The sequence below is a fragment of the Syngnathus scovelli genome, chromosome 12, assembly GCF_024217435.2.
Source record: "Syngnathus scovelli strain Florida chromosome 12, RoL_Ssco_1.2, whole genome shotgun sequence".
Taxonomy (NCBI): Eukaryota; Metazoa; Chordata; class Actinopteri; order Syngnathiformes; family Syngnathidae; genus Syngnathus; species Syngnathus scovelli.
Window position 1 is genome coordinate 8,936,386 of NC_090858.1, and position 22,863 is coordinate 8,959,248.

Consider the following 22,863-nt stretch of genomic DNA (forward strand, 5'->3'; position numbering starts at 1 on the left):
GACGACACTATTCAGGTCGCTTCATGAAAAAACGTCAATGATACAAATAGACGCTTCAAATAGACTAAACACAAAGTATCTGGGAATAAACAATTTATTCTGTTGTTATTCTTCTCATCCAACCACAATCAGAACCACTCTATCAGTAGTTATTGGCATGCTTTGTGTACAATTGACTTAGTAGAAATGAAAACTTTTCTGCTGATAGAGAATATTGAGGTGTTATTAATATGCATGCATGCATGTATGTATGTTAGTAATATGCTTACAATGATGTTTCCCATGTGTTTAATTTCTAGCAATTTGTTCCCCCGATCAGCCGGATATCTTGAATCCATGGGCGGCTCCACACGGTGAAAGTGCACTGGTAAGGCTGAGGAAACAGTTCAGAATACTTATTAACCCGTTACCGTATGTGACATGATGCTGGCGAACTGCAACAGATGGAAAAATGAAAGAATGTATCATATGTGTGATTATGACATGGCACCCAACTGATTTTTTTTTTTTTTTTAATGGGTGTGTGTATGGGGGGGGGGGGGGGGGGGACCCCACACTTAGACGTTTTCATTGTGGTCAATGATTTGGTTGACTTTTAATTTTTAGCCCTGACAATTCTTCTAGCAGACGGGGAGGAAAGGCCTTTTCCAAATTTTACTACAAACTTGGTCCAGTAATCAGTATGTGTCCACTGCTTTACACAGTCACAAAAAAACAACACTTCCTTGAAATCAAGACCATCAAACGGACAAAATACTAAACGTGGTTTGTCATATAAGCACGCATTTATGCTGTGACATATTTTTATTTACAAGGTCACTTGCAACCAGAATGCCTTAAAGTACAACATTTAGGCAACCCTGACCAGTGACCGCTAGGATGTGCTGAAATCAAAATCAATGACTACTAATCCTACCTGCGCGTCGGCTGGCATGGCACACTCATCATGAGCGTCCTTCCTGCAGTTAGTCTTCACCATTTTAACAGTGAAGACATACTTGACGCCAGAGACAATCTTAAACACACACACACCAAGTAGTTTGCGTTATACAAACATTACATATGAACCGATATGCACCAATTTCCTGCTACAACGTCGTCACTAACCTGTTTTTTAGAATCGATCACTTCTTTGCCGACTCTGAGGAACATGTCGTTCGTGGCCGCATTATGTTGAGCAATGGCGAAGTTGAGGGCATTCCTCGCGCCTTCCTCGTTGGGGTCTGCATTGCTGAATCCTCCGACTAACGCGCCGAAGCCTACAGCGCAAACTACGCCGAGAAAAACGAAGGCTACCCTCGAAATCATTACTCAGTTTCTTTAGTCAAGACCACCACACCGTTACTTTGCTTTGTTATATAAACAAAACAACTACGTCACGTTCAAGTCGCGCGATGTGATTGGGTCCTTTTTGGGCCAATCAAAATCGTCTGTTGAAGTTGCCCCATTGCTCCTTCCACTGGCGACAGATTTGTCCCGGAGTAACCCCGTCCAACTTTCGTATTCTGTACATTTTCAACGCTTTGTATTTAGCTAAACGGTACTCTATAACAACATTTGCTTTTATTTGACAACATCTAAGTGATTTTCCTCCTTTGTTTAGTGCACAATTGTGAAATACGTGGACGTTCACCTGAGGAACACAATGCAAAGAGTACATTTTTTGAAGTAAGTATATACAGTCAGCATCCATGTTTCATTTGATTCACTGAGGAATAAACTAATATGTGTTCAATGGTGCAGAGACTGCTTCCTGAACTTGGATACTTTCCACAAGCAGATCGCGATCGGCACAGCGGTAGCAGCAGGCGTCGCGTTGCTGTACGTTGAGCACAGAAGATGTCACAAAGTTCAAACTATTCCCCAAGGTGATGGGTGGTGGGGAGCAGGCGAGAAACCACAATCAGAAGATGACAAGATCCACTATTTTGAGGTGCAAACCTCCGATGATGAAATCAAGGTGAATTGGATGGTCAATTTAATGGAATTGAAAATATCCCTTTTTGAAAAAATATACCAAAACTTGGTCTTTATTGTGGAGATATGTGCAATCATGGACCAAATGCCAATTCCTCAGGTCCTTCAAGAGCGCCTTGACAATACCCGCTACAGTGACCCTCTGGAAGATAGCACATTTGAGTATGGATTCAATTCCACTTATCTCAAGCAAGTGGTTTCCTATTGGAGACACCAGTTTGACTGGAAAAAACAAGTGGCAATGCTGAACAAGTATCCACACTTCAAAACAAAAATTGAAGGTATTCATTTAATCTACCAGTACCTCAAAGGATGGATTAAAAGAGCCCAAATAGACACCCCCGAAAATTATACCGAAAAATTGTAAAGTTAATATTACAAAGTTTTAGATGTGGTAATGTTGAAATTCCCAACAAAAGGTCTATGCAACTGTAACTGAAATTGTTTTCATAATTATTTCTTCCCAATAATTTTGTAGGATGTATTTTTTTGCAAAATATCCTTATCAAAATATAACTGAAGATCCAACATTTTCAGCACGGCACTAAAAATTTGCATATTTTAACTCCATTGCAACTCCAAACTTTTGTCCTTTTCAACAGGATTAGATGTGCATTTTATCCATGTTCGGCCAACTCCCCAAAAGAATCAAAAAGTGGTCCCACTTATGCTTGTTCATGGCTGGCCAGGCTCCTTCTTTGAATTCTACAAGATCTTGCCACTTCTCACTGAGAGCCACAATGATCTCGCCTTCGAGGTCATATGTCCGTCTATACCTGGATATGGTTTCTCGGAGGCCCCTCGTAAACAAGGTATATTTCTCTGTGGTAGAAAGATGATTCAGGGCATGTTGTGGGTATTTACCTTCATACTTCCTGACCTTCTTTGTAGGTTTCAACACTATTGCTGCTGCCAGAATTTTCCTGAAATTGATGGAGCGTTTAGGGTTCTTGCAGTTCTACCTGCAGGGAGGAGACTGGGGCTCTTTGATCACCACCAATATGGCACAGATGAAGCCTCAGTAAGACAGTCTGAAAAACAAGATTCAGCAATTGATAATATGATGCTCACCATACTGAAATTGTCTCCTCACACTTAGTTACTCCCTCGCTAACAATACAGAGCCTTAGTGTGTGTGGAAGTGCATTGTGCAATAATTGTGCAAATGCTGCAAATTCCACAATAGGGTTAAGCACTTGCTGTGTCAGCTTATTGACAGTCATCTGAATGACATTTAGCCACATTCAGTGATAAATGCTTCAAAATGTATTTACTCTGCGCACAAGATGAGCATATATGCAAAATTACGACTTGATTCTTGGGTAAAAATCTTGTTTAAATTTTTTTGTCACACCAAAAGCTGATCCAAGCAAACCTTTTTTTTAATCTCATACAGGTGTGTGAAAGGTCTTCACTTAAACATGGTTACATCAAGAAAAGGGTTTAAAGTGATGCTGTCCCTCCTGATTGGCCCTTATCTGCCCCGCTTGGTGAGCCTGAGTCGGGAAGATGTCCGCCGCTTGTTCCCATTTTTTAAAAAGCAAGTGTGGACCATCTTGAGGGAATCCGGCTACTTCCACATTCAGGCTACCAAGCCAGACACTTTAGGTAGGTAGGAACATAATTTTGCAACTTCTGAGACATTTACCTTTTGGTGTTCCAAAGTATTTCAGTCTTTAAAAACAGAGGAATGCCTGCACTGGTTCAACAGGTTGTGCGATGAATGACTCCCCGGTAGGCTTGGCTGCTTACATTCTGGAGAAGTTCTCCACCTGGACTGACATGGAGAACATACACCTGGAGGATGGTGGGCTGGAAAGGTCTGAGAGTATTTTTTTTTTTTCGCCATCTATCAGCATTATTTCTGGGGTTGCTCATAACTGTTGTTGATTTGCACAGGAAATTTAGCCTGGATGACCTCTTGACAAATGTCATGATCTACTGGACCACAGGCTCCATCGTCTCCTCCATGCGTTTCTACAAAGAGAACCTTAAGGAGAATATTGAAAACAGGATTGACTCAAGGTATGTCGATTAATATCTCTATTTGAGGCCCTGTGTTTTTGGAGACCTGTGACAACAATAATCTTTTGTTGTAGGACAAGAATATTTGTGCCGACAGGATTGGCTGCCTTCCCTGGAGAGCTGATGCACTGCCCTAAATCGTGGGCCCAAAATAGGTTTCAAAACATTGTCTCATACACAATGATGCCTCGAGGTGGTCACTTTGCTGCCTTTGAGGAGCCTCATCTGTTGACTGATGATCTAATACAGTTTGTTAGAAGGGTGGAGTTTTGAATACCCCATACTATGCACAATATCTCTTGAGTCTATAATCATCCTTAATTCTTACATATTCATAAAAGTAGATAAATAGTATATTGTAAAAACAAACATTTGATTAGATTTATCACTACAAGATTTACTGGGGATTATAACTTCATAAGTTCTTCCTTAAAATGTTACAAAAAGGTTGCAACTTAATTCTCACATGTTCATAAAAAGTAGATAAATAGTACATTGTAAAAACAAACATTTGACTTGATTTATCAATGCAAGTTTTACAAGATTTAAGTTCTTCGTTAAAATGTTGCAAAAAGGTTGCAACTTAAGTATTTAATTGTCATTGCATGTAGATTTTATATTCAAATCCCATTTTTTCCCTCTCCTTCCTTGGGGCATAGCAAATATTGTTAAATGTTAGGGAAAAATGCTTTGTTTCATCGTAAACCATACACAAGTATAAAAACAAGTAAATGTTATTTACATGTTGCTCAATTTTGTAATCGGATCGGTTTACTAACTACCATTGGGCCCAAAAATTTAAATTGCCCAAAGCATAGTATTTTACCTGGAAAAATTAAGAACAAAAACAAAATCAAACATGTCGCTTGTGTAAATCAAATTAATTTTAATAACAATTAATATTGCAAAGTTTCATTAAAAATATACAAGTAAAAATTAAAAATATTGCACTCAATCACGAAAGCCTTTGATGGTCGTAGGTGCTTGAAACCACACATATTCCTTCCAGTCCACTACGTCTGTGCTTTTGTTGCTAAAACTGCACAGATCAGTACAAAGAGCAATCGTTTGTTTGTTGACTGAAGTTGGCACTTTAAACTGGAGTTTAGGGTGGAACCAACCAACCCCACAGTCTCTGTGGGCCAGCGCCAAGACCGTGGTGGGCATTAAACGGCCTGGTCTACTATCAGACAAAAGGTCAGCTACAAAAAGTGTGCGGAAGAGTTGTCGTAAACATGACGACATGCGTAGACATCGTTCGCCACTTTCTAATACCAGCGCCTCCAGGTTGATCTCGTAGATCTCTTTGGGGAGGATGAGCGAACCACCCATTAGCAGCAGAACCCGGGGTACCTTGCTAACAGTGAACATCACCTCCAGCTGATGCAGCACCTCCTCCAGGTCCTGAAGCGTCTTCTGACATTTACGTCCATTTACGTCTGCCATATTCACTTTCCTTCCACAAACGTCTTTATTCTACAGAAGCAAACAAACAAACAACCAGAAAAAGTGTATTTAGACTCAAGCAGAATCAAAATATAGTGGACATCTATGATGATGATCATGTTTGTGCGATGGGACTGAACATTTACCACTTTTGAGTCTTGCCATTTCTTCTGGGAGTACACGAGTTGGTCATAGGTCATGGGCAGCTGTTGCCTCTGATACAAAATGCACTTGAGGATTTCGCTGACAAAACGGCAGCAGCCTTCTTGAGTCACAGTTCCCGGGAAGACCACATTGACAATTCCCTCCTCCTTTGCTCTTCTCGCCATCTCTGCGTCACTCTCAGCTGTGTTGAATTGATGTTTCTCGGTTGTCACGCTGCAAACTCCTGCTTTTGTGTTTTCTGGCAATGCAAGCAGAAAATGAATAAGCAATTAACTACGTAAGTGTGTCAATCTGAGCTTGTTGAATGGCGAATGAAACTTGCTTGTTTGGAAGATATAAACAAACTCATCTTTGAACAGTGGTTAGAAATATAGTACATATCCAACAGTAGTACTTTAGTAGATGTTATAATTGACCAATTTACCAATCTTGCTCTGTAGCTCACAACATTAGAAAAGTTCTGGGAGGTTTTGATCAGCAAACGTCTGTGACAGTACAAATGAATGATTCAAATAATTAATCAAATCAGATCTGGACTTACCAAGCGAGTTGCTTGAAGACACAGTGATGTTGTCGTTCTGTTGGGCGCTGTTAACTTGATCCTGGCTTTCGTCTTCAGAACATTTAAATTCTTTTTCACCCACTTCTGGTTTGCCATCAGCCGCGCCGACATTTTCCCCTGTATTTGAATCGTCGGGAACATTCAGTAACTTTGGTGCGATCATCATTTCAGCGTCTGCTAGTTTTTTTGAAGACGGGATTGGCTGCTTCATTATTGCCTTCGACGCTTGCGATTCTTTTCTGTTTTGCTTTTAGTTTTATCGGGTTTGGGTAAACGCAAATTTAAAAGTTGCCGCCGAGTGAGCGACTTCCACTACCCCAACGCATTATGGGGAAATTATGGCCTACGATGCATTCAAATGCTCACGGAAACGTCGGAATTCTGAAAGTTGGTGAAGTCTGTGGTCATCAACTGTTGTCACCACCGGGTCCACATTTTCCTGTTGTCACACCCCAGTTTTATAGAATTGAAGAGCAATAACAATAGTAAAATGTGTTTTAAAAATAGCCTTTGGAAACATGTGTAGCATATGAACATTTAAAACATAACTACAAATCCCTACATGTTCAAAGTATCATTTTGAGTACGTTACCTATTAAGAAACTAAGGATGTCCGTGACAACTACCTGTAAAAAATAATTAGTAATTTAAAGATATCAAAACTGCGTTATGGACCGTCTGCGCCTGTAAACAGCGACCTCTGCTGGAGAGAAGGTGCAAATCACTCACTCAGACACCACAGGTGAATTAATTGACTGACTATTAATTGACGCTCAGCATGCTCAGCCTGCGCAAAAGCTGCAGTCGTTTTCTCCGTGATGGCCTCAGTTCGCGTCGCAGTCCGAGTCCGTCCACTAAACAAAAGGTACTAATAAATACATTTAAAAAAAAATAAATAAAAATGCATGACTTGATTATTGTTCATTTTGTCACAAAACTTTACTTCTCCACAGAGAACAACGATTATCATCCAAGGTGGTAACGCGTTTGGAAGGAAACAATATATATTTGTATAAGGTACAGCTTGTATAATGGCAATGCACCGGGAGCCAGCTTCGTGCAAAGTGATTGACCCTCTTGAAATTCTTTAGCCATCATCAGTTCGAGGAGATGAAAAGAACACGAAGATATTTACTTATGACTTCTCATATGACTCATTTGACCAAAGTCCCTCATTTGCATCTCAGGAGAAGGTATCCAATCTGTTGTGTAGTTGCAGATTTTGCTTTATTTATTTTTATAGTATGTTAAAGAGTTTTAAACGTTCTTGGTCTACTTTTTTGTAGATATTCAATGATCTGGGGCAAGATGTCTTAAAAGCTGCATTTGAAGGTTTCAATGCCTGTGTGTTTGCCTATGGCCAAACTGGATCAGGCAAATCCTACACCATGATGGGTCATGCAGTAAGGTTTCTACATTTTCCAGCACTGTTACATACGTTTTAATCCATGTAAAATGTTTCAGTCACTCACTTAGCAAAATAATGGGAACACCTGCATCTGCAAGAGCTGTATGAGATGATTCCAAGGATAAGGTTCTGTTTTGACTCTTTTACGATAGTAGAAGTAATTGAGGAGAACTTAAATATTCAGTGGAGGACCTCAGAGAGGCAAATTACAACAACTTGTGACTTGAGTCTAAGAAATTTAGGAAGAGAGTGAAGTGTTAGGTGGATTTGTATACCAAAGCGTTGACAATAGAGCCTTGCACCAGATGAAAGTTGTCAGTTAAAGAAATGAGTGGGGCCCGAGATGCAGTTTCAAAATGTATGTGAGCCACTTGGAATTACCAGACGTTGATGATGAGATGAAAGTTAGATCGCATTTTGCACTAATTTATGTAGAAATTCTGGCAATTTAAAGGGCTCACACACTTTCTTGTAACCATGCCATTTAAAAAAAAAAAAAAAAAAAGACAGAAATTGATGAAACTATAATGGAACTCTTTAAACTCATGTATTTGTCATTCACCTAAGACACTACTACTGCGCCAATATAATCAGCACGGAGGAGCTTAGACCGCAAAACATTTTAGTTGTGCTTACCCAGCGTGAACGTAATGTTGACACATCTTACAATTAGAATGTGACCTCATCAGGCATCGTTCCTTTTCTCTTCATTTGTCTCCGTGTTTTCCTGCACTAATCAGAAAACATGATGAGTGCAGCAGCGCGTAGCTTTTCTATTTCCCACCTTGCACTCAAATGTAAATTTCACTCTACCAAGGGGTAAATGAATGTCTACCAGGACACCATCATTGTTCCATTCAACATACTTGATAATTACATATAACGTCTTTAATGCTCGCTATCTACTGCAGTGTAATTAAAACAAGGAATCAAGCGATTGCTTTAATGCTTCACTAACCTTTTGCGCCAGTTGTTCCATTGTCTCCGCTTGTTGTTTTGTTAACAGACACTCGCATTAAAACAAAACGTCGTTTCAGAATTTTTAAGTGTTTAATTTTCCAGGACGAAAAAGGCTTAATCCCACGGATCTGTGACGGCTTGAGCTCCAAAATCTCAGAGAGGAACACGAGCAATGCAGTGTCATTTCGTACAGAGGTCAGGTATGTGATGTTACTCTCCTCTTCAGGGTATTACATTTATATTCTGGATTTTTCTAAATTTAATATGCATCCCTGCTCCTAACCTCCAAATATTGGTCTCAAACTTGCAAATATAAGCCCCCTCTAAAAAAAAAAAAAAGTTGCATTACTAAATGGCCTCTATTTATTCTACACTGCTCTAATCAAGTTAAGCACGGTATTTTGAAGGTTTGTCTTACTTTTGTTTGTTAAAAAAAAAAAAAAAAAAAAAAAGATTGCTCCACTTTACACTGTACTACCTGCTGCTTACCCTTAGAGTGCACCTTGCCCTACTTCATGCCCCCATTTTGCTGACAAAGAAAGAACTTGCAAAACAAGCATTTTCTTTTGTGGTCTGCTGAATTGAGGAATCCACATTTTGGTGCTTGGGGTGCATCGGTAACGCCTGCTTTGATTGTATTCAACTGTGTTCTTATTTATTTTTTTAGATAACTTTATACTGATTGGAAAAAATAAATTTTAGTATTTTTCTCAGTGTATATTGTCACGGCTCAGATCAGGTTCAACTTCAGCTTTGATTGTATAAGTATACTCCTGATAATTTTTGGGGGCTTTTGATGATGTGCTGTCATTTACAAAAAACTAACACTGAAATCCTTTTGGGCACCAGCTTTATGGAAATCTACAATGAACGTGTGTATGACCTTCTTGAAAAGAGGACTGTAGTCACAGAGAGTGGAGGCTTAAGAGTGAGAGAACACCCGAGGCATGGACCATATGTGGAGAGTAAGAGATTTGAACTCACCCCACCCCGAAACACACTTGACATGAATATTTCTTAAAAGAAAAACAGAGACTAAAAACTTGTTCTGTCCTTAGATCTGTCCAAGCATTTAGTACATAGCTACAGCGACATGGAAGAGCTGATTGCTGCTGGGAACGCCAACCGTATCACTGCCAGCACACGGATGAATGACTCAAGCAGTCGCTCGCATGCCATCTTCTCTATCAGCTTTTCTCAGGTAAGGAAGGTGTGGTATACATGAGTGGATCGTGTTGAAGTCGCCTTACATTTTTTGGGACGTTTATAAATGCTACGGAATGTCTCAGGAGCTCTAATTAGCCTGAATTGGCGTCCTGAACTTTTTTCATAGCATCAAAGGCTCATGTTTTTCCATTACAACATTGCAACTAGGTCTGTCATGCCGCTATGTGCTCGTAAGTCGTATTCCTCTGCGAACCTTGCCACAGACATGGTTTGATGCCGAGTTGCCACGCGAGATGCTGAGTAAGATCCACCTGGTGGACCTGGCTGGCAGTGAGAGGGCAGACATCACGCAGGCTTCAGGCATCAGACTGAAGGAGGGCGCCAACATCAACAAATCACTCGTCACCCTGGGCACTGTCATTTCAGCTCTGGGTAAATGGCGCTCAAAGCAGGACGAGCAGACTGGCACACCATGTTTACTATTATGCCAATAGGCCCATTGATAGAAAAACAACAGTTGCAGCACCAAATTATTCACGCTCTAAAGAGAAAGTGTATTTTTATGAGGGCTGGATAGCTTTTATTACTACTTAATTTCACCACACGTATGGAAAGTTCAAGTTACTATTTTAGTATGTGACAAATTACAGTTGCACAGATTACTAATTGATTAGAATTGGCACTTTTTAAATGCATGTGTGTTTTTGTTTGACCTTACAGCTGAGCTCAGTGTAGGACAACCGACAACCAAAAAGATGACCTTCATCCCTTACAGAGACTCTGTTCTTACATGGCTGCTTAAAGACAGTCTTGGTGGAAACTCCAAGACTACAATGATTGCAAGTATGCATTGTACATTTGAATCTCTTCTCAAAGCAGGACAACGCTTTATACTGTATCACTTATTTGGGCCTTTCTCCATGATGTTGCAGCCGTTTCCCCAGCTAATGTGAACTATGCCGAGACCTTGAGCACGTTGCGCTATGCCAACCGTGCTCGAAACATCCTGAACAACCCCACAGTGAATGAAGACAGCAGTGTGAAGTTGATCAAGGATCTCCAGGCAGAGGTTACCAGGCTGAAAAGGCTATTGGAATCCAAACCGGTCCTGTATTGTTCCCGTCATACGATATTCAAAGATGTTATTTTTTCATTAACATGTATTTCTCTGTGTACTGCTACAGGTGCCTCATAGAAAGCTGTCTTCTTCTCTGAGGATGGAAGAGGAGCTGCATGAAAATGAAGAAAAGGTCACTCTTCTACTGCCAAATGAATAGCTTGAGGGTGCTTACTGTATTTGTCCTCTCTTGCAATCCTTTCCATATCTGCAGGTTTATACTCTAACCAAAGAGTGGACCTGCAAATGGGAGGAGACTCGAGGTATTTTGCAGGTATGGCAAGTGTTACTTTTGTCATCAGTTTCTTCTGCATTTATTTTAAATCAAACAATTATATTGAGAATTTTTACATTTCAGCCTAAAAGCAGTTTTGACACTTGTGCTTGCAATGAAATCATCTCACCAGTTGGTGTCCCTGCAGCTCCTATAAATACCCAGAAATGTTAGCAGTGGATAGTTGGTAGGCGGAGAGAAAAAGAAAGTCAACCTGGCATGAAATATAACTTTGCATCTATTAAGATTTAAATGGCACCTCAAACGCTGAGTTGTTGAAATACACCTCAGGTGAGAGTGTGACAGCGTTTGGGAGTCTGGCGTAAAGAAACCAAACTGTCATTCACTTGCTTGCAACAATATTGCTTCAGAGACTGAGAGCTTGCAAAACCCTAAGGTTGTTGAAAAGAGAGAGGAAAAATCCACGACAGTTTGAACAGTTACTCTCTGAATGTTTTCCAGACAATCCCAAATCACACCAAATGTCATTGTTTTGGGCCCTCATCATAGTTAGCCAATTCGCCTGTTCCATTATGCATGAACCGAGATCGTGCCTGTCATGAGAAGTAGTGGTTGAATTATAACCAAACAATGCATGCCGGATGATATACTTGAGTATATCTGCATGTTTTGTGCAGGTTTCGTTGCTCCTCTACTTCTGATATTAAAAAAACAAATCTAAATGTTTTATATTCCAAGACAATGTTTAACAATTCATTTGATTTTGGGCTCAAATCATATTTAACACCTTAAAGTGGCTATTTAGGTACATACTATGTTGAGGTATTAATATTCTATGCTGCAAGTTCGTTGGCAGATGACATTTGCAGCTTCAATAGATCTTTATTCAAAACAATGCTACTGGAACTCATTAGCAGCTGTCACAGCTCCTAATTATGAAATCTTGATTATTGACATATGGCACTTTAATCTTACACAAGTGAGCATGCGGTATTAATGAGGCTGCTTTGTCTTAATCTATTTTGGGGTAAACATTGTCCATTTGACTAAAGCAAATAGGTATTATAGCCGTTTTTATTCCTGTGGACACGTTATGGCATCTGGGCAAAAGGCCATTGTAGTGAACAGCAGGCGCTCTAGTGATTCCAAAACTAGAAGCATTTTAACAACTTTTTGGATTTGACATTTGTCTCTCAGTGCATTTGCATTTTTTTCTGGGCAAAAAATAAGTGGGATACTGTCATGGAATACTTTTGCAGACAACAGAGTTAGGCTTAGTACTTTGAGTGGAATATTGCTTGTCAAGCTTTGTACCATTTGTGGAATGAGTTTTTTGTTTTGTTTTTACGAAACACTCTGCTTCAATGTGCCCAAGTGGTGCTTTACACCAGAGGTTATCAAACCTTTTGAAACTGAGTTACTATATTGATGCAAAGGGAAACCAGTTTGATACGCGTGTCTGAAATAACAAATTTTCTTAATCAAATTTACTAGTGATAAAAATCACAATACTTTCTCACAATAATTAGAAACCTTATCACTATGCGACACTATTCATTTTTACAAATCTATGCCGGTATTCATATTTCTAAATATTCACTTCGACAAGCTGAGAATATAAGAAAATCAAAATGAGCAGGTGGGCACCACATAGATGACCCCTTCACTATACAAATGGCATACTTTGTAATTCAAACAAACACTTTTCAATATTTTTTTAGTTTAGATTGGCGTTATGAATCATGAGCTCCCCAGGTTGGTTACAGGGCATGTGGGAAGGAAAAACTAAGTAGATCCAAATCAGTTTCTTAGAAAGAACGTTAATACTGACACTTGCATATTTGAGTATTTCTATTGCGTATAGCTGAATCTCGCATACCACTACCACCATCAGCTTTGCATCCTCAGTTTTCTATCATCCCAAATGTTTGAAATTTGGCACCTCCTGGGCAAATTACCTGAATGCAAAACAAGTACTTATTTTTGCATTTTTGTGTTCAAATAGGGCGCAATTAGTGCTGTAATACGAGGACAATACCAAATGGCAAATTGTGGTTTTGCCCTAGGTGGTGCATAAAAAACAAATTACAATTTTATGGGCGATCAAATCATGTTTTTTTTTTTTTTTTTTACTCCAGGAGAATCCACATTAATATGTAATGTTTTACGAATGCATGTATTTTCCTCTGCAGCAAAATTAATTGCAAATATGTATCTGCTCAGTTGGCACATTGGTCCACGTGCCATGTTTGATGGGTATTAAGAGTGATAAGTTTGCTGATTTGGAATTCATACGAGTAAAATAGATCTGCCAATTCAGAGAAAAAAAACAAAATGATGCTGATGATAGTATTTAATGGAAAATTAAATGCTACTTTAGCCAATGTCAGCATTAATTAGTTTGTTCACCATCTGTCAAGTGGAAAGCCGATTTTAGTTTTGTCTTTGGTCAACATGGCACACTGACTGAGTGACCAGCTGAAATGGAGATCAGCCTTCACTGCTGCCACATATGCGACTGTGAGGAGACTCTAAAAGCATTTCATCTGTCCCTGATGTCAGAAGAATGTGACACAGTGCATTAATCTGCCAGGCCTCTTCCAACTTCTAATGAAGCCTGTGAAGAATCCTTTTTAATTAAGTCGCAGGCCCTGGTCGATACCTCTCCCGTTTCATTAGGGAGTTGGTGGGGAGGATTTCTTCAATCTCTCAACTGCCACTGAGTGAGGCAGTGGTTGTGGACATTCCTTGTCACCATCCAATCCATGCCAAAGTGAGTAGGCGAAGGCTGGTGTTTATAGAGTGGTTTCTATACAGTTCTGCAAGATTTTCCACTGTGCCTCTTGGGGAGGTAGTCGTGATGAACCATAACAATCTGAGGCACGGGTCCACAGTCTTAAAAGGATCATACCTCTTTGAGGAGCACTTGCACTTGGCTATAAATTAAGAATCCCAAATGCTTAATGCCAAGAGCAAGCTGAGAGATGGTAGCCCCATGAAAGCAAACGAGGGGGAGGCTGCTATCATAGCAACCTGGGCTTCCATAACACCTTAAGAGGCTCATTCTGGTATTCGTCATGCTACATCTTATTGAAGCAGTAATTAATGCCAAAAGGCGTTCCCTCCAAGTATGGAATGAACACATTTTTCAGAACGCCATTTCTTTATCAGAAATAATTTCCTATGTAATTTTTTAAAAATCTTTTGTGATGATTTTTTTAATACTTTAATTACATGAGATGCACCCTTAAACTGCAAGTACATTATTATCATTCGAAAATTAATTGTTAAAATAAAATGACTCACCCATTGACTCCTGATGTAGGCTGAGTGAGCAGAAGACCACTGAAGGCAAGTCAGATTCATTCATCAAGATTTTCTCAATCGTCAACCGCTGTCCAGTAAACTTTTCCAAGTTTTCGTATTTACCATTAACTGGCTTGATGGCAGCAAGCAACTTCTTTATTGCCTGTGGAGGAACAAAAAAAAAGAAGGCACGTGTGTGAACTTCATCTTTTGGATGCTTACTTTTTGTTAGTGTCACCTTGAGGCAGTTTTTTTGTACTCAAAACTTTACAACTCAAGTGTAAGTTGATGTCTGGCTTTTTACCTTCCATACAAACAAATTCTCAATCATGTGGAATCAGTTTGCTATTCTGATGTACAAGCTTGGGAATGTTAAAAGCACCATAACCTTGATGGTTCTGTATATCACTGGTGGCAATGGTGCATGTTAGACAATGCACGTGTGTGTGTCTGCTGGCTCTGCGTCTTTTTCGCTCGGCGAACACAACGTACAGTTTGACTCTCACCATGGTAATCTAAATGATTTATTACGTCTCTCTCCCCGTCAGCCACTCGACTGCTTCATAGCAACACATGGCCAAAACTCGGCTATTCTGCTTGGCCTTCAGGCAAGGAAGAGCAGTCATAAAGAATTTAGTTTTCTGCTGGTTGTCATTAAATGTCTGTCAGCTTTTTTTTCATTATTATTGTATGCCATTTCAGCTATGGGCAATTGAGACCGTCTCTATCCTTCTCATGTGTCCCATAGGAGGAGGCGGTGGCTCTGAAAAAGGAAGGAAACGCTGTGGTTTTGGACTGCCACTTCCCTCATCTCATAGGCATTGATGAAGACTTGCTCAGTACTGGCATCGTTCTGTATTATTTGAAAGTAAATACAACGCTTTATCCTAACCTAATTTGCATTCATTCGGCATTTTCTGTTTATTAATCACCAGCATAAGCCAATTATTATGTTTGCAGTCTAACATACCTTACATATTGTCTTCTGATTAATCACTACCGTAGGAAGGCAGAACCATGATAAACACTAACAAAGGATCCTATGGTTTGAATATTGGTGAGTCAGGGTTACTAAATGATCTAGGCCATTGTTGCATCATCTGTTGATTTACCGACTAAACTGCATTTTTGTTTCTCAGAAGATGGTCATTCCAGGCTCGACGGTGAACATTGTGTGTTTGAAAACCACGCTGGGACTGTGACGCTCATTCCTCAGGAGGATGCAATGTGCTCAGTCAATGGCACCGTAGTAACTCATCCCTGCCAGCTGACTCAGGGTAAACTTGCCTCATATTCTTTCGAAAGAAATGAAAGCAATGACTTGTTTTTCATATTTGCTTATTAAGCTGTTTCATCTCATGAAATCCATGTTGTTCTTGGCTCATCATTTTTTGGCATGGGCGCATTGTAAATACATCTTTTCATAAAACAGATCTCTTAGAAACCATTGAGGCCATTTTCATTAATTGGTAGATGGAGTTGATAGGGCCTGCGGGTTTGAAGTGGGAGCGAAGCATTACTCTTTCAAAGAACAAAGTCAAACAGTGTTAAGACTCTTAACCTCTCTTGTCCAAACAGACACTGCTCGCCGGGGCTCGGAGCCTTCCGGCTTACTGCCTCCTCTTCATCAGGGCTTGGCTTTTCGAGATAACTCAACAGTGCATCACAGCCTTCTGCTAGCCTTCTTTTATAACCATTTCCCATATCACCTTAATAAACAGCTGTATCTGAAGGCATTTTCTTGAATAAATGTTTGCAATTTTCCATCCAACAGCAGCTGAAATCTATCAGAGGGGGCCCTTGTAGGTCCTTTGTTGCTTCTCTAAGTCATTTGTTGTTGGAAGATTACAATTTATTGGAGCCAGAGATTGCACAGCAGAGCCTGACGTATGAACACTAATATCACTTCCATTCTATCACATTTTGAGGATTACCAAGCCTTCCTTGACCGTTTTCTCCCGTAGATTATCCCTTGGTTTAGCCCACTGCCATTCTTGTTAGAAATTGCTTTCTTGGTAGCAAGTCATTCCCTTATGCTCATCTGTGGAATGCAGGCCAACACCCAATTTATGTCAGCAGGTTTTTAGTGAAGATACTTTACTGCGTTGAAACATGGACCGGGAGGTTTCTATTGACCATTACACTTGGTGGCAAATGTGGAGAGCCTCAAATCCTTGTCTGTCTTAGTAGGACTTGCATTATTACTAACTCCAAATACTTTGTACTTGCAGGTATCTCAGTAATATGTCGCTCTGTTTCCTTACTTTCCCTCCAGGTGCCATCATACACCTTGGGAGAAGGACCATATTACGCTTTAACCACCCCACTGAAGCGGCCTATCTCAAAGTGAAACAGCAGGTGAACATACAGCTTGACATACAGTACTGCCTGTCTAATGACTTTTTGCCAAACATCTTTCAATAACTTTGTGCTTTAGCTTAATTGCTTTCACTTAATTGCTTTCTTCTAATGGAATACAGACATCACCCTCCCCACCATTATGTTTTGTATTGTCCCATACATATTGGCTAAGAAATTCATTAGAATACACAGAAATTAACCAATGCCTAGTTTATATTTAATCTTTCAAAGAAGCTGAACACCTTTTATGTGAGCAAAACTAGGCTGATTGTACTAAACCACCGAAACATGTCAGGTGAATAACCTAAAACAATTTGTTTGATATAAAAGAAACCAGTGAAGTGATAAAACTAGGCTGGTTGACAAATACACAAAGCTTGAGCTTTATAGGTAGCTACTCAACTCATAAAGGTCATTGCAGTACATAAAAGTTTTAACTGATACATTTTAGATGTACAAAATAAAAACCCTTTTCTATTTTTATGAAGCAAATGGTTCAAATAAAACGTTTTCTTATTGAATTGATTTGAATTGTTCATTTCAGTTCTCGTTTCTTTTATTCTCTGCAGAGTGCGCGGTCATTGATCACCTTGTCACCAAAATCAAAAGTGAACAATCTGAGCAAGATCACACTTGGCCCTCCAAGGTAAGACGCGAGTCAGATGCATACATCTCTTAGCTCCTTACTGGTTCTTGACTCTCTAAGTTGATGCACAGAATTTGACATTGCAAAATCAAAGCCATAAATCATGGCAGGGTTTCTGTAAGAAAGTGGGATCATGCAAATGGACATGCCAGTCTGAAGTATTTTATACTCTGCCAATGTAAATCACAGCTGGTCTAGACAGCTCAGAGGCTGTCGCAGGTTGGCTTCCGTACTTCAGTTGCTAGCGAACCACCGTGTCCTTATTAAGAAGAAAAAATAAATAAATCACTGAATCACTACATGCACTCCACCAACATACGCACAGGCACAAACAACTTCCGGGCCGATGTAGAGAACATCTTTTGTTACAATGATGATCAGGGTGCAGAGCGAGGGCATTGTGACAAGGGAAGACATTTCTGCTTTTGGGGGCACAGTGTGATGGCAGAAAAAAAGTAAAGAGCATATAGTATTTTATTTGAAGAGCCAGAACGTATTGCCTAATTACATTTGATAATTAGTATAAGGATCTGTGCATACTGTGTGGCTTGCTTAAACATTTTTTCACTGCCCAAAAGCCCCAGAAGACACTCTCCCTACTAACTGCTACATTGATTGAGTATACAGATCTTCGATATTGGGGGGTGGGGAACCCATTAACAACTACAGGTTTTGGTTAGAGTAGCAAATAAAGTGAATTTCTTCATTGTTGAAACGCATATTGAAATTTCAAATTTCTCATCAGTTTTTAAATAAATGTGAAGATTGTGTTGACCCCACGATCCTGAATGGGCTGAGTGGTATTGAAACTTTGAAAGTTGAGTAGAATGGTTTCTCTCTGTAAACATTTTTACTCACTTATCTGGAATGTATTTTTGCTTATTTGACTACTTTGGCTTGACTAGCAATTTAAGGAAATAAATGATTGCTTGGCCCTGAGCTTTTAGCTTGCAACATGGCTATTTCAAAACATGAGGTCAGAAAGGGCTACTATGATTACGAGCCAGAGCTCAGTCTTGTGCTTTTATCTTCTCAAAGGCTGCAGGATGTACGCTGTAAAAATGAATTGCATTTCACATCTGCCATCAGCACTACGCAGTGCACACTCAAGTATTTGAAGCAGAGCTTTTAGAACATTCGACAATTACTGTCTTAGTAACCATATTTAGGCTTGGGCTTTTTTTGTCCATTGAATCTCTCTTGTAGCTGAAAGCCCGCCCCCCCTCCAATATTTTGTAGGTGTCAGCACAAACTCTGTGGAATAAAATTTAATCAAATATAAATCAATAAATTGAAAAAAAAATCAGCTTAAGGGAACGTCTCTACCTAGTATGCAACAGATTTCCTCCTCCATCCAGAAGGATACAACTACTATTGTTCAGTTTACAGAAATACTTTATGCACAATGCCAATGATGGTTATGCAGTGCAAGAAATATAATACAGATCCTTCTACTCGTCTACATAAAGACCAAAAGAAAATTGAGTTTTTTTTTTTTTTTTTTTACAAAAATCTTAACTCTAATTGTTCTTAAAGAGGGCGTTTTGTAAGTTGGGGTTCCACTGCATGCACATTGAAAATGTTTTGACATATTAGGTTTAGTTCCCCTGTGATTTAGCATAATCTTTGCCTAAATAAAATATTAACTATGATAGGCTGAAACAAATTCACTCACGCCGACATCAATGACAACATACACGGAGCGCAACCATCAAAGGGAGTGCTGCATATGATGTGTAAATCTCATATCAACATGTGCACAGTCTTTAATTTCACAGCTATTAGGGTGGCTGTAATTTTATCCAGCCTTTGAAACTAAATGGCTGCTTTTTGGAAAGTAGAGTCCAGAGTTGTTGCAACCGTATGTTCTGCCTTTAACCAACTGTGATTTAAAAAAAAAAAAAAAAAAAAAGCATGCATCGTGAAATATTGTTACATTGTGTATTTGCGTCTATTCAAATTCATTTTAGTGAGTTTGATCTTCCATCGAAGACTGTGGACTCCAAACTCGTGACCCGCAGTTCTACCTTGGCAGCACCAGATAATTTCACAATGACCGTAAGTAAGCCATTTTTTTTTTCCTACCTCTACAGAAGTTATGCACTACATTGAGATGAAATGCATTTTGTCAGCCAACTGTCTACAGTATTGAGGAACAACTTTTGGAAGTAAATGATTGTAGTTGGCATAAAAGAAACATATCTGTTTTCTCTTTTTATTCCACCTGCAATATAAACTAGGCAATACCTGGAAAAGGTCCCGTCCCTCACTCTAGTTTCAATTTGGATGGAGGCACACAACAGAATGGGGTAAGCACCAGGGGTGACCTGGAGCAGGAGATAGTTCTGTGTCATAAATCACGGCCAGAGCTGATGTCTGAGCACCCTTGGAGGCAAGCTGAGAACGCTGCTGAAGTATCAAGTTATACAAGAGCGCAAGTGTGGTCAGGGGATGCCAGCCTCCAGCAGACAAGTGTCCTGGGCCTAGGTGATGGATGTGTCATGAAGCCAGAGGGGAATGCTAACGAGATCCAAGGTGTTGTGGCTCACTGCTGCAAGGGGAGACCTGGCTCTAGTGGGAGCTCATTAGGCAACGTGTCCCACCTTCAGCATACAGGGGAAACGAGCTCCGAGTCTGTCCCCCAACAAACCAACACCCTTCAACTCGAGGAAAATGCCTCTACGAATCCAGAATTCTGCTGTCCAGCTGAGGAAGCGATCTTGGAGGCACAGTTGATCTTTGGAGACACAAATGATTGTGGCTATTTGGACAAGTCTTTAACACAGGCCGCTAAAGTCTGTGTAGAGGATGGAGTTCAAAGCTCAAGATTGAGTACCTTGGTCAATAGAGTGAGTTGGATTGTTAAAGATGCAGGGCAATTTCTTTGGAGCCCATCGACGCTATTGCAGCAGTTGGAAGAGGAAAGAAATAAGCATTTTGTTAGCCACTGGTTCAATCATCTAATTTCTAAAGTCAATGGAAGCAAGGTCATGTCTGTAATTGATAGCCAAGTCCTCTCCCTAGTAAAAAATAATTATTTCTTTTCATGTTTCAAGAATAGTGGTATTTATTCAATGGTCAAAGACCTACCACTGATAAAACAGGTCCAGATGGAAATAATGGAACGCCTTTGGGCCAAAGAGGCTAAGATGCAGGACTACAATGACCAACATGCCACGCTACTCATGTCGTCTACACAGAAAATCATTAAAGCGGATTGGAACCCAGATGACCTTCATGAGCAAGAAATAGTTCATGTTGATTTAGTACAGGAGAAAGAAACACATGCTGAGATGTTCCCACTGAATGATACGATTACCCATACACCCACAAACAAGGATCAGACACCAGATGTGGCTGTCATTCTGGAAAGAAATAAGATGAAAAGTTTTTGTCAACCGCTGATAGATTTTCCCGCTGCCCTTGTGAACCTACAAAATCTCTCATTTCAACACTTAAAAACATCTTTACAGTCAGTCCTATCCAGCCCAGCGTTGGCTTCTGAAAAGATTTTAGCTCTCTTTTGGTTAAATGTAGCTAAAATTAGTCAACCTGAACCCTGCCCTGCTCTCCTCGTCCTCTTGGAAACGGAATTTTTGACATTGACTGCACAATCTGAGCAGCTACTATTGTTTCACCAACTCCCTTACTCGCATTTGAAGGAGGTACACATCAGCTTTTCAGGCCATGGCTTGCGTTTGATGGGAGCTACACAGGAAAGCATCCTGGGTCTTTACACTCACAGCAAGACGCTTACCCAAGAGATGTGCTGGGCCATACTCGAAGTCCTGTGCCCTGGAGACAGCCGGGTCACTGAGCATCTGCTGTTTAATGATGACTGGAGGACAGTCGGGAACAGATTATCATTGGACTCACAGGCTTGTGTCGTACCTGACCTTCTGTTGGATGCCGGTCTGAGGGTTTGCTGCCAGTTTCAGAAGAGTCTTGCAGATCTGATTTATTTTCTTTATTGTAACATGGAAGAAGGAGCGTCAGTTACCATTGGGGATGTGCAGCTTTTATTGTACACAAGCGTAAAGGTCGTCTTAAACTCCAGTAGCTGCATTGAAAGTGTGTGCCAGCTTTTACTTACTGAAACGCACGTTGGTCTGGTGCAGGAAGATGTTGTCTTTTATCCAACCCCGTGCTCAGTCACCATTAGGCCCTGCCATCGTCAATTCCACAACTTGACTCTTCGTCAGCTTGCGGATGTACGCTGCGTGGTGTTACATGAAGACAAGAATGGAGATGTCAGTGTGGATTTAATCTTTGCAAATATGAGCGCTCGAGGTCACCCTGAAAATGTGACCAAAGTACCCACCCTGTCCGCACTTGATTCGAATTCATCTCCCCATGCAGAGGTGTGGAAATTAACTTTCCCTTGCTCCACCGAGGCAGCATGCCTGATTAATTATTTGTCAAGTGTCTGATCAACAACTGGCAGACAGTAATGAGCTGATCAGCTTGAAGACACGTGGAGAATTGCAAGGAACACTACACCCACTTTTGGTGTCTGGTTTATTCTTTTTATGAAATTGACATTTTATACCACCTGACTAGTAGCTTGTAAAATTTTAAAGCCCATATTTTGTTTTACCTACCACCGCCCACTTGTTTTACCAGATTATGCAGTGGTGCTTGAGGTGAAATACTTGAGTGTTCCAGTTCAGTTAGTTTGATAGATTTTCTAATTTTAAGTATTTTATTAATCTCAAATCCATGTTAATTTTGTCATTCTGTACTTGTCAAGTTATGTATACTATTTATGTGAACACATTTTTAATGTTTGACTTTACCAATAAATGTTACCCCCATGCTTATGTGACATTTATTTGCATTTCATTTGACTTTCTCCAACTTTATTCATTTCAAATTTGATCAAATTGCCATTGTCACACTGTAAATTTCATTCTAAACCTGATCTTAAAGGTTTAATTTTAATAATCCATTTATTTACTAATAAAATCTGAAAGAAAATCAACAGTAAAAACAGTTCCTGAATGCTCTGAGGAACTTAGCGGAAAACTGAATTTCCTGGCTTGTATACCAAGTTGGGTATCTAGAGTGCATGGCCACTTACGTACGGCAAATCTATCTTGTTATTTCTTAAAAAAAATGTCTAAAATGTTAGACCGCTGGCACAAATTGTCTGAAACTCAATCATGCAGCAAAACCCCTAACCCACAATTTTGTATTTTAAAGTAGGTAGCACATCAAAATGCCAAATCATTGACACATTCATGTTACAAATTGCTTGCTCTAAGTCACAGCTTTGCCAAATTACTCCAGGATGCACACAGAGAGAGCAACAAATTCAAACACCCTTGCACGCACATAAACAACTTCACCAATCTTGTAGTGTGTAAAAAAAAAAAAGAAATTGTAGCATTCTATTGCAAGGAACTCTTAAATCACAACTGAAAATCTCTCTTAGTTCTGGGCCTGTGAATGCTTTGACCTTTTCATTGTTCGTGTATGGCATTTACAC

At 39.9% G+C, this 22,863-nt stretch overlaps 4 protein-coding genes across 6 annotated transcripts; 2 read left to right on the forward strand and 2 right to left on the reverse strand.

Moving 5' to 3' along the window:
* Positions 1 to 78: 78 nt before the first annotated feature.
* On the reverse strand, positions 79 to 1,378 carry cst3 (cystatin C (amyloid angiopathy and cerebral hemorrhage)). The gene is made up of 3 exons (XM_049736402.2): positions 1,108 to 1,378; positions 917 to 1,015; positions 79 to 373 (listed from the first exon to the last, which is right to left on the reverse strand). Exons 1-3 carry the CDS (start codon positions 1,306 to 1,308, stop codon positions 296 to 298), a joined length of 378 nt encoding a protein of 125 aa, XP_049592359.1. The 5' UTR covers positions 1,309 to 1,378; the 3' UTR covers positions 79 to 295.
* Positions 1,379 to 1,427: 49 nt separating this feature from the next.
* On the forward strand, positions 1,428 to 5,554 carry ephx5 (epoxide hydrolase 5). 2 transcript variants are annotated; one of them, XM_049736388.1, is made up of 10 exons: positions 1,428 to 1,540; positions 1,604 to 1,668; positions 1,744 to 1,960; positions 2,078 to 2,258; positions 2,580 to 2,789; positions 2,869 to 2,998; positions 3,374 to 3,585; positions 3,689 to 3,797; positions 3,877 to 4,002; positions 4,077 to 5,554. In XM_049736388.1, the coding sequence occupies exons 2-10, from the start codon at positions 1,646 to 1,648 to the stop codon at positions 4,273 to 4,275; spliced, it is 1,407 nt and encodes a 468-aa protein (XP_049592345.1). In that variant the 5' UTR covers positions 1,428 to 1,540; positions 1,604 to 1,645; the 3' UTR covers positions 4,276 to 5,554. The 2 variants fall into 2 exon arrangements, with proteins under 2 accessions (XP_049592345.1, XP_049592344.1); XM_049736387.2 differs by having other exon boundaries at positions 1,462 to 1,668.
* mad2l1bp (MAD2L1 binding protein) lies at positions 4,869 to 6,532 on the reverse strand. The gene is made up of 3 exons (XM_049736395.2): positions 6,155 to 6,532; positions 5,595 to 5,851; positions 4,869 to 5,478 (listed from the first exon to the last, which is right to left on the reverse strand). The coding sequence occupies exons 1-3, from the start codon at positions 6,384 to 6,386 to the stop codon at positions 4,954 to 4,956; spliced, it is 1,014 nt and encodes a 337-aa protein (XP_049592352.1). The 5' UTR covers positions 6,387 to 6,532; the 3' UTR covers positions 4,869 to 4,953.
* Positions 6,533 to 6,742: 210 nt separating this feature from the next.
* kif16bb (kinesin family member 16Bb) lies at positions 6,743 to 22,200 on the forward strand. 2 transcript variants are annotated; one of them, XM_049736377.2, is made up of 19 exons: positions 6,743 to 7,040; positions 7,129 to 7,192; positions 7,267 to 7,368; positions 7,462 to 7,578; positions 8,646 to 8,743; positions 9,393 to 9,508; positions 9,602 to 9,744; positions 9,974 to 10,142; positions 10,431 to 10,553; positions 10,643 to 10,815; positions 10,895 to 10,960; positions 11,042 to 11,101; positions 15,117 to 15,236; positions 15,374 to 15,425; positions 15,511 to 15,645; positions 16,644 to 16,726; positions 17,299 to 17,375; positions 19,346 to 19,433; positions 19,616 to 22,200. In XM_049736377.2, exons 1-19 carry the CDS (start codon positions 6,994 to 6,996, stop codon positions 21,803 to 21,805), a joined length of 4,023 nt encoding a protein of 1,340 aa, XP_049592334.1. In that variant the 5' UTR covers positions 6,743 to 6,993; the 3' UTR covers positions 21,806 to 22,200. The 2 variants fall into 2 exon arrangements, with proteins under 2 accessions (XP_049592334.1, XP_049592333.1); XM_049736376.2 differs by having other exon boundaries at positions 6,745 to 7,040; positions 15,508 to 15,645.
* The last annotated feature ends 663 nt before the right edge of the window (positions 22,201 to 22,863 follow it).

Bases quoted from the DNA above. Each gene is read 5' to 3' on its own strand.
- mad2l1bp (XM_049736395.2), bottom strand. From the start codon at position 6,386: ATGAAGCAGCCAATCCCGTCTTCAAAAAAACTAGCAGACGCTGAAATG. The intron at 5,852-6,154 runs GTAAGTCCAGAT...TTGCATTGCCAG, and splicing joins GTCTTCAAGCAACTCGCTTG to AAAACACAAAAGCAGGAGTT. The intron at 5,479-5,594 runs GTAAATGTTCAG...TTGCTTCTGTAG, and splicing joins AATGGCAAGACTCAAAAGTG to AATAAAGACGTTTGTGGAAG.
- kif16bb (XM_049736376.2), top strand. From the start codon at position 6,994: ATGGCCTCAGTTCGCGTCGCAGTCCGAGTCCGTCCACTAAACAAAAG. The intron at 11,102-15,116 runs GTATGGCAAGTG...TGTGTCCCATAG, and splicing joins AGACTCGAGGTATTTTGCAG to GAGGAGGCGGTGGCTCTGAA. The intron at 17,376-19,345 runs GTAAGACGCGAG...AATTCATTTTAG, and splicing joins ATCACACTTGGCCCTCCAAG to TGAGTTTGATCTTCCATCGA.
- cst3 (XM_049736402.2), bottom strand. From the start codon at position 1,308: ATGATTTCGAGGGTAGCCTTCGTTTTTCTCGGCGTAGTTTGCGCTGTA. The intron at 1,016-1,107 runs GTTAGTGACGAC...TGTGTGTTTAAG, and splicing joins TGATCGATTCTAAAAAACAG to ATTGTCTCTGGCGTCAAGTA. The intron at 374-916 runs GTAGGATTAGTA...CTGTTTCCTCAG, and splicing joins CCATGCCAGCCGACGCGCAG to CCTTACCAGTGCACTTTCAC.
- ephx5 (XM_049736388.1), top strand. From the start codon at position 1,646: ATGCAAAGAGTACATTTTTTGAA. The intron at 3,798-3,876 runs GTCTGAGAGTAT...TGATTTGCACAG, and splicing joins GAGGATGGTGGGCTGGAAAG to GAAATTTAGCCTGGATGACC. The intron at 4,003-4,076 runs GTATGTCGATTA...CTTTTGTTGTAG, and splicing joins GAAAACAGGATTGACTCAAG to GACAAGAATATTTGTGCCGA.